General features: G+C 36.3%; 1 protein-coding gene across 1 annotated transcript in view; it reads right to left on the bottom strand.

Annotated features, from left to right (window-relative positions):
• Nucleotides 1-2,339: 2,339 nt before the first annotated feature.
• The window catches only part of LOC118828118 (cytochrome P450 2C44-like), a 28,362-nt gene continuing 20,505 nt past the window's right edge, over nt 2,340-10,196 (bottom strand). The window contains exons 7-9 of the mRNA XM_036734529.1: nt 8,391-8,578; nt 4,147-4,288; nt 2,340-2,802 (exon numbers count right to left, since the gene is read on the bottom strand). Coding sequence (XP_036590424.1) covers nt 2,621-2,802; nt 4,147-4,288; nt 8,391-8,578 — 512 coding nt within the window. The 3' untranslated portion in view covers nt 2,340-2,620. The remainder of the gene's footprint in view (nt 2,803-4,146; nt 4,289-8,390; nt 8,579-10,196) is intronic.

Below are 10,196 nucleotides of genomic sequence, written 5' to 3'. Positions count from 1 at the left end.
TGCTGACTTTCAGGTCGGGTATTTATTTCATAAATAGTTTTAAACATGTGCACAACTAATTATGTAGTGCTTAAATTTATGAGGGAATAGTTACTGATTTTGAAAAATAGTATAGAAAGTAATGATTGGGACATTGCAACTAAGGAACTTTAGTTATTTGAACAAAAGAAGAACAAGGTTGTGGAGTTGAAGAGACTGCTGAAGAAACTGGATTAGATAGACATATGTAAAGAAGTGCACAGAAAACAAACAAATATGCATCGAACAGTAAGAATTTTTTGGAACATGATGCTCTTGGCCAAGGTCAAATGAACTTGAACCCAGGTCACTGTGACTATAAAACCAGTTTTCCAAATTGCCTCTCTACCTTACTATGTATAATAACTTTTAAAAAAATTTGTGTATGTGAATACTTATTTTTGTTGGTGGTTACTAACTTTATAATTAAAAACAACAATAATATCTGGCTAATTCAAACACACGTAAAACTCTTTAATTTATTAAATCAAATCTTTAAGGTGCTCACCATTTGAACCATTTCTTCCTTTTCTTGTGATCACTCTACAGGTTGAAATATACTTTAAATAAAACAAGATGCAGAAGTCAACAACTATAGCAATCTACTCTTTGATAAACCCAAAGAATCCAGCTTCTGGGCTAAGAATTCACTATTTCACAAAAACTGCTGGGAAAATTGGAAAATGGTAGGGCAGAAACTGGGCATAGACCAATATCTTACACTGTATACCAAAATAAAGTCAAAATGGGTTCATGATTTAGGAATGAAGGCTGATACTATAAGCAATTTGGGAGAGCAAGGAATAGTTTGCCTATCAGATTTGTGTAAAAGAAAGAATTCATGACACAACAAGAGATAGAGAGCATTACAAAATACAAAATAGATAATTTTGATTATGTTAAATTGAAATGTTCTTGTATAAAAAAAAGCCAATGCAACAAAGATTAGGAGGGAAGCAGAAAATTGGGAGAAAATCTTTATAACCAGTGTCTCTGACAAAGGCCTCATCTCTACAATATACAGGGAACTGAACCAAATTTATAGGAATACAAGTCATTTCCCAATTGCGAAATGGTCAAAGGATATGAACAGGCAGTTTTCAGAGGAAGAAATAAAAGATATCCATAGGTGTATGAAAAAATGTTCTAAATCACTGCTGATTAGAGAAATGCAAATCAAAACAACTCTTAGGTACCACATCTCTGCTGTCAGATTGGCTAAAATAACAAAACAAGAAAATGATAAATGCTGAGGATATGGGAAATGAGAGGATATTGGAAAATCAGAACATTGTTACCTTGCTGGTGGAGTTGTGAACCGATCCAGCCATTCTGGAGAGCAATTTGGAACTATGCCCAAAGGCTATAAAAATGTTCATAGTCTTTGATCCAGCAATACCACTTCTAGGGTTGTCTCCCAAAGAGATCACACAAGTTTGAAAAGGACCCATATATACAAAAATATTTATAGTGGCTCTTTTTGTAGTAGCAAAGAATTGGGAATCAAGGGGATGCCCATCAAATGGGGAATGGCTGAACAAGTTGTGGTGTATGAAGGCAATGGAATACTATTGTGCTACAAGCAATGGGGATGATACGGACTTCATAATAACCTGGAAAAATCTACACAATTTAGTTGTGAGCAAGCAGAGCAGAACCAGGAGAACATTATACACAACCACAGATATATGGATTCTGTGATGACTAACCCTGGCAGACTTTGCTCTTCTCAGCTATACAAGGTGCAAAGACAATTCCAAAGACCACGATGGCTGAGTAGGCATAAGTTCTGGGTGGCAAGACTCACTCTTGACATGTGAGGGTTTCGATGGAATCCAATGTTATACTTTCTAAATTCCCTTGTAGTCTGGGAACATTGATAATCCCAGTAGAGCTCAGTATTGATTTTCTTTAGGTCAAAAATAGACTTGAGGGGAAAGTTTTGCAGAATGGTGACTGGGGATAAAAACATTTCCACTTTAGCCAAGCTCTCCCTCACAAAGGCCTATTTTGCTAAAAGGAGATAAGATTTTACTCAACAGTTTTCTTGTAAAAATTCAATTTTATACTTCCTACCCTCAGGACTATTGCTTGGACTATTTTTTGGCATGATAATCCTCTTTGCATAGTCTTTATATTGAGTCAAGTGACGTGTAGTTATTACTATTATCGTTTTGAAAAACTAACTTCCTCCTGAACAATAACTGATACTTATCTAAGAATTTTTCATGACATATCTCTTCAGCCTCAAACTATCTTCTCTTTTTATCATCAAGGTAGCATTCTTAAGGAAAAAAAATGAATCATGGCACACAGTGAGCTCCAATGTGAACAAGTGGACCAGCCTTTATTGAACTAAATATGCAGCATGATTTAAAGCCTGAAGCTGATTAGGTGCCTTTATGCCATTCTATAATGCTATCCCCAGACATGAAGGTATACAAGAAGTTTCCTTGTACATGTGTATAAGAATTGGAACCTATTAAAAGACAATGATAACTATTATATTTCCCCTCGATTTGGTTGGTTAATTTCAAGAGATAAAATTTAGGATCTTGGTGAGAAAAGAATAAGGTGGATTTGAAGGGTGACTTTTTCATCCTTAGCGGGGAATAACGCAGAGCTGGAACTTTGGAGGAATTGTGAGAAGTCCACTAGAATGTGGCTTGATGTTGATTTCCTTTGGATCAATGGTACTCTTGAGGGTAAAGTTTTGCAGAATGGTGACCAGGAATAAAAACAATTCCATCTTAGCCAGGCCCTCTCCTAAACAGGCTCGTTTTCCTGAAAGAAGACAAGATTCTCTTCAGTGTCCTTTATGTCAAAATCCATTTTGATACCACCATTCCCAGAAAATCTTATCTGAGGCACCTCCCCTTCCCCCCAGTAGAACTGTACCTTGTTAGTACCTATTTAGGAAGCTAGGTGGCACAGTGAACTAGTGTGCTGGACTTGGAACCTGGAAAAACTGATTTCAAATCTGACCTTCAACACATACTAACTGTGTGATTCTGCACATAGTCACTTAACCACTTTCAGCCTCAGTTTTCCCATCTGTAAAATGGGGATAATTATAGCATCTATCTTTCCAGGGTTGTTGTGAAGGTCAAATGAGATAGAGCATTTTCCAGCTTTAAAGCACTATATAATCATCACATTATTAGCTATTATTAGTACAGTCTTAATGCATCCATGATGTTCTTTTTTTAGTATTTTTTATTCTCACGTGCTCTTTCCTCTACTTACTTTATCGCTTCTTAGCAGTTATAGACTATGTCTCATTAGTCTTTGAATATCTTTCTTTGTCAAGCACAATGCCTTGTACTTTTAATTTTTTGGTCCTCATTCATGATTTTATTAGTATGAGGATTTCCCCAATAAGGAAATTTCTTCTACTAGTACAAATAAGTAACTGTTTTGCACCTTATAGTTTTAAACATCAGGACTTAAAGTCTAAATGACTTAGCCAGAGTCACACAATCGGGATGTATCAGAGGCACATTGTCATTAAAGCTCTCTTTCCTTCCATCATAAGCCCTCTCCACATGGATCTTGCGTATATTATATGAAGTGCTTTGTAATATTTTTGTTATTTGAATGAATGAATGAACAGGAGAATGATCTAGGATGAGCACCTGATAAGCATGTTAAGATGGGTGTAATGAGAGAAAATATAAAGAAACGTATCTCACATAAACTCAACTCAATTATGATCATTAAGTGTAGGAGTAAATATTATATATTGTTATACTACTCTCCCTATTTTCTACCCCTGTGCTCCAATTCCCACAGTGTGGTGTGAGACAATTAGTTCCTCAATAAGCATTTATTCAGTACCTATTCTGTGGTATCCCTGTTCTAAGAACTAAGCTATATATAAAGGCAAAAGAAAGGAAGCAGTAAGTACTCTTCAGGGCTAAACTAGCTTGCTGAAGTGTTCTGAGGTAATACCCATTTATATTCATCACAGAAATAAAAAATATCTTGTGAGCATCAGTGACAGATATAGAAAGAAAGCCAAAATGTCTATTCAGAATACATTGAGGAGCAGGCAAATGGAGAAGTTGTTGTAGAGACAGATTCTTTTCAAATTTAGAGGTAAGAAAAGAGGTAAGAAAGAAAATTTACCTATAGAAAAAGCCATGAAGTAGTCACTCTTCTTAAAACTGCCATCCTCATTCAGGAAGTGCCCTGGGTCAAACTGATGTGGGTTGGGAAATTCTTTTGGGTCAAACAAGACAGAAGAAAGTAATGGGAACACAGTTGTGCCCTAGAATAAAGAAATAACAATAGTTAGTGGATTAATATCTTGGTCTAATGCTAAGCACAGTGCTTTACATGTAGTAGATGCTGATTAAATGCTTAGTGACTGAATATTGACTAACCAAAGTTTTTAAACATTCATTGAAGAGATAGAAAATTTTAATACCTCACCACAGATTTTAATATTGTACAATAAACATAGCATTGCACATCATGTGAGGGCACATCTGCCACACTCATCCTAGTTGTCTAGGAGGTCCAAAAGGGAGATCATGCAATGAGGTTTTCCATCCAGGAAGAATAAATGCCATTAAAGATGAAAGGTAGAGCTCAGTGGCCCAATTTTACAAACTCTTCTACCATTTTGTCTATTTTCATTATATAGTAGACATGACCTCAGTTTTGGTGTTAGTGTATTTGAGATGTTTATGGAATATTCAGTTTGAAATAGACAATTGGCAGTTGGAGATGTGTGATGGAGCTCAGGAAATACATGAGGACTGGCTATATAAATCTAGGAGTCATTAAAATAGAGACGAAAATTAGTAAATAACCTTTTCAATTTTTCTGCATTTTATCTTCTGATTCTATTTATCTCTTTTCTGAGCATAAATTCTTTACTCCATTTCCTTTCAGAATATCGTATTCCAATCCCTCTGATCTTTTAATGTAGAAGCTTCAAGGTCCAGTGTGATCCTGACTATATTTCCATGATATTTGAATTGTTTCTTTCTGTCTGCTTGCAATATTTTCTCCTTGACCTGATAATTCTGGAATTTGGCTATAGTATTCCTTGGAGTTTTCAATTTGGAATCTCTTTCTGGAGGTGATTGATGGATTCTTTTGATGATTATTTTACCCTCTGTTTCTAGGACCTTTGGGCAGTTTTCCTTGATGATTCCTTGGAAGATACTGTCCAAGCTCTTTTTTATCATGACTTTCTGGTAGACCAATAATTCTTAGATTATCTCTCCTGGATATATTTTCCAGGTCAGTTGTTTTTCCGATCAGATATTAGATATCTTAGATTAGCTGATTATCTAGTCTTACCACAGTGAGGAATACTGTTTTTCCCCAGCAGTCTAATTTGTTGTATTTTCTTAGCATAAGAGGACATTACCAACCGACTGAATTTTCTGACCACAAACACAAGTGTTAACTGTTAACTGTTGTTCTCTGTGCTCTTCTAAGCAAAGGCCATAATGACGTGTTAGATTTCTCTTTCGACATCTGATCCCTTAAGAAGTGACTTTAAGTTAATGTATCTTTTCCATTCACAAAACTCCAATACATAGATAAATACCTAGTCATAACTCTCATACAAAACTTGACACATGTGGAGTAAATCTTTTGACTCCATCCTGTTAAGAATTATGTCTCTCCGCTAGAAAGGGCATAAGCTGGCTCAGTCAAGGTTTCTGCTCAGGACTTTGCATACTTTGTGCACTGAAGGTGAAGGATAAAGTCCAAAACACCTATGCTTTGAAGTGTCCTTGAGGAAAATGTGACAGTATTATTTATCTGGACTCTTGCTTGGTTAAGCACCAACTTGGGTAACTTGCACTCAAAATCTTGGTCCACGTGAATACTAAAATGAAGGCTATATAGTAAGAAATATATCTCCCATTACATCTTGGTTAATTGAAGGCCCTTCAGTTGTTGGCTCATAAGCCTGTATATACTGACCATGTTATATCATCAGTATACTGTTGTTGGTATTCTTCAGATTTCCTTTCAGGGACAAGAAATATATGCACAGCAGCTCAAAAGTCTTGTTATTACTGTTTATGTTTTCTAAGTAAATATCTTAAGTTCACATTTTTCTATTGAAAATATTTCAATGAACACACTAAAATCAGATGTTACTTGACATGTATTCCATATATCTGCTGCCATCTGGGCCAAAATGTTAAGTTTTCCATAATATCCAAAATTTTATTTTGTTCCAAATACTAAAGTCATCATGAATGGTGTTCTTAGCCATGGACTATTTGATTTTTGGTAGTGGTTACTACCTTTTCATATCACATGGTGGAATCATTCTTGCCCCCAAAAATATTCTCCAGCAAAAGTCCAAACCAAATAAACTCCTCAGTAGTAGGGTGCCTTCAGTGGAGCTAAGATGGATTCCTGAAGGGTCACATTCCCCCTCTCTGTTAACTAATAGAATTCCATACCAAAGATGAGCTTATTATAGGTGATTCACAGTCATTCTCTATGCAGGCAGGATTGGTTCAAAGCTTCAAAACTTCCTTGAGCCAATGGTAAAACGGGTAGTGGAACCCATATCTTTAGCTACACAATCTGGTGTGGGCGGTCATGACCATGTTGTAAATCACTGTAACCTTCACCAAGGTGAACATCAAGGTATCTAATTAATGGAAATTACCATACATGACATATACATTCCCCTCCTCTATTGCCCATAAAACATGTTGAACATATAATGCCACTACATTGGCAGGTTATATCCAATTCAGCCCTTATTACAATAAAAACCAATTGCCAATCTTTACTTGAAATTTAGTACTATGCATTTAGTCATGAAACTTTTCAGTGAGAGCCCCCTTCAGTGTATGTAAGAAGAGTATCATCCCCCTAACACCACCATTCCTCTCCCCTCCATGCACCCCATCATCAACATTTAGCATTGCCTAGTTACTTTTTGGTTCTTTTAGGAAAGTGTGCAGTAGGATAAGAATTAGAAGTAAAGTCTCAGAAAATGGATTGAAGGCAGTAGCCAGACATAGGACAAAAAATAATGTACTCCAGAGTACATTATTTACCCACTCCCTACCCCCATGCACTGACTTGATTAGAGTAATTATCAGAGTACAAAAAGGAAGAATTCTGAGGATTTCAGTTAGGAGAAGTATTTCTTGAAGTTCATTTTGACTGGCTAGAAATGAAATTTTGTGGAGGCACTGGTCAGTGTTATTGAATGGTGTTAGGAAAAAATAGTTCTTGGAAGGTCTGCTGAAAGTTAAATGACAATTATATTTGATGAAGCAAACTGCTAACTCAACTGTTTCTTAAACTGTGGATCCTTACACAGCACTGATTGTTTTATTTTTCTAAGAGGAAATTCTCCAAGTGTAGCAATCAAGTGGCTTGTGAAAGAGCAATTTGTAGGGACCTGGGTTAACTTTTCCATCTTTTGCCTCTATGTAAAATACTTAATTTCAATTGATAAAAATAATTTTTGGCAGACCTGTGCCAAAAATGAAGAGTATAGCTAGTTACAGCTGGAGAAGACAGCGAGAGTGGCAAATTGCTGTTTCAAAGTTAAATGATTGGTAGAGTACAAGAGATTTGTTTTTTGGTGATGGGGGTAGGAGTCCTGATCTGTGATTTCATCTGTGTAGGGAGCCCTTGTTGCAGAAACTCCATTTACTAATAGTCATCATCAAATCAGCTGTACTTTGTAAGACCAGAGGATTGCCTGGGAGATGAGTTAATTGATTTTCCAATGGCCACACAACCTTTATGAATCAGTGGCAGACTTGAATAAAGATATTGCTGACTCCAAGGTAGACTGTCCATCTACTATGCCCTATTATCCACCTCTCTGTAGGTGTTAAAGAGTATAGAGAAAATAATGGATTTCATTATTTCTTCATCGATAGTTTGAAATACAAGGAGCTCTAAAGGAATGTATATTTATTTCACATTTACTGAAAAATATTACTCAGTTTGGTGATAGGGTAGATATATAAATGAGAAGGTCATGGACAAGATTTAGCCAGGGATGAGCTCCAAATAGATTCTGTCTCAAATGAAAAGTCCATTTCAGTTGGAGAAATTTTCTGTTATAGCTATTAAGTTTATATAACTATTTTCCTCATGTATTCCAACCAACAAAGAGCAAAATGATGCAGTGGCTAAGAAATTGAAATTGAGTTAAAGTTTCTCTCTGGCGTATGTTAGCTGTGTAACCCAGGAGATGTTGCTTAATTTCTGAGTGCCCCAAATCATTAACAACAGATCACAGACTCCCTAGAGCATATATGCTGGGTTCACTCTTTTATGACCCTTCCTAAAATTTTGCATTGAGTTGGTTGTGGATTCTGACTCAACTAGAACATTTCTGTTATGTTCTGCCTTCTTACCTTAGGTATGAAGTATTGATAGAGTTGGGTGTCACAAGTTGCTTCATGGGGCAAACTTAAAGGGACAAGATCAATATATCTTTGTATCTCATATACCACAGCCTCTGTATAGGGCATCTCCAGTTTGTCTTTAATGGAAGGAATTCTATGTTGTCCAATTACTCGATCAATTTCTTCATGAATTTTATCTGTGTTGACATAAACAATGACCAATGTTGTGTTGACTAAAAAACTGGGAACACTGAACGAGGTAAAAGCGATACAGTTAACAGAAAGTAAACTAAACAAAATTCCTAGAAGACCAGGAGAAAGATCTTCCTCATACTCAGTGAATTGTATAATTTACAGCTGGAGAGAAGACTTAGATGTCATTTGTCTAAATTCTTTCTGTGAAATAGGGAAATTAAAGACAAGAAAAGATAAAAATGACTGAAACTCAGGCCTTCAGACTCCAAATCCAGGTCTTTTTCATCACATCATACAAGAGAACCCCTCCAAACACCCCCCCAAAAAGGTAAGGGACTGACTTTCCCACCCTTAGAAAGAACAATTCATCCAATAGTGACTATGTCATTGGCAAGGTTAACTTTTAGTTAGTCATAGTACAGGCCAATTACATGTCTTACTTGGTTCTGTGATTGTGAAGTCTCTAAGTTTTTTTCTGTCTTATGAATGTATCACATTACAGACTTATAATCAATGAGCCATCTGAGTTAAAGGCTACAGCTTTTCTATCATCTGCATGATTCCTTGTAAACTAACAGCATGTTGGGATCAGCAATTCCAGGAAGGATGAGAGTATCCTTTATTCCTCACTATTCTGCTCTCTGAAATGTCCTTAAATGGTCCATCCTGTGAGGAATTATGGGTCTGCACTAGAAAGGATAAAATAGAAACTCCTCTGTTCAGCTTTTAAAGCCCTTCACAAAAAACCTCTTATCTCTTCAGCCTCATTCCGTAATTCTGAAATCCAACTAAATTGGTGTTCTCTTTTTTTTTTGAATGGTGCTCCATCTCTTATCACTTTGCCTTATTTTTTACCATCCCCATACTTGTAATGTATTCTCTGTTTTCCTCTGCTTCATAAAATATGTCTTCTTTCAAGATGAGTTCAAATTTTACATGATGCCTTTCCTGAACTTCCCAATTTCTGCTTTCTATTTACACTTAGGCAGTTAGCCAGTGAGTCAACTAGCATTTATTAAGTAAATACTATGTCCCAGGCACTGTGGTAAGTGCTAGGGTGACAAAGAAATGTCAAATACAATCTCTGCTCTCAAGGAGCTCATGGCATAATGGTGGCAGCAACATGCAAACAACTCTGTATGAGCAAGATATATACAGGATAAATGCAGGGGCTCACATATCCTCAGAGGGATGGCACTAAGATTAAGGAGAGCTGGGAAAACCTTCTTATAGAAGATGAGATTTTAGCTGATTTGAAGTATGCCAGGAAAACTAGGAAGCAGAAATGAAGAGGAAGAGGGTTTCAGGAATGAGGGGAAATCCCATGAAAAAGCCTAGAATCAATAGATGAATTTTCTTGTTCATGGAATAACAAAGAGGCCAGTGTCATTGGATCATAGGAGGGAAGTAAAGTGAAAAAAGACTAGTAAGTTTTAAGTTCATGAGTAGCTTTAAAAAGCCCAACATGATTTTTATATTTGATCTCGGAGGAAAAAGGGAGCTGATGGAGTTTGTTGTATAAGGAGGTGACATGGTCAGACTTGTACTGTCAAAAGATCAGTTGGACAACAGAAGAGTGGGTGGATTGGTATGGAGACTTGAGTCAGGGAAGCAAATTAC

Source organism: Trichosurus vulpecula, chromosome 8, assembly GCF_011100635.1.
Source record: "Trichosurus vulpecula isolate mTriVul1 chromosome 8, mTriVul1.pri, whole genome shotgun sequence".
Classification (NCBI taxonomy): Eukaryota; Metazoa; Chordata; class Mammalia; order Diprotodontia; family Phalangeridae; genus Trichosurus; species Trichosurus vulpecula.
This window is presented reverse-complemented; position numbering and strand designations above follow the sequence as displayed.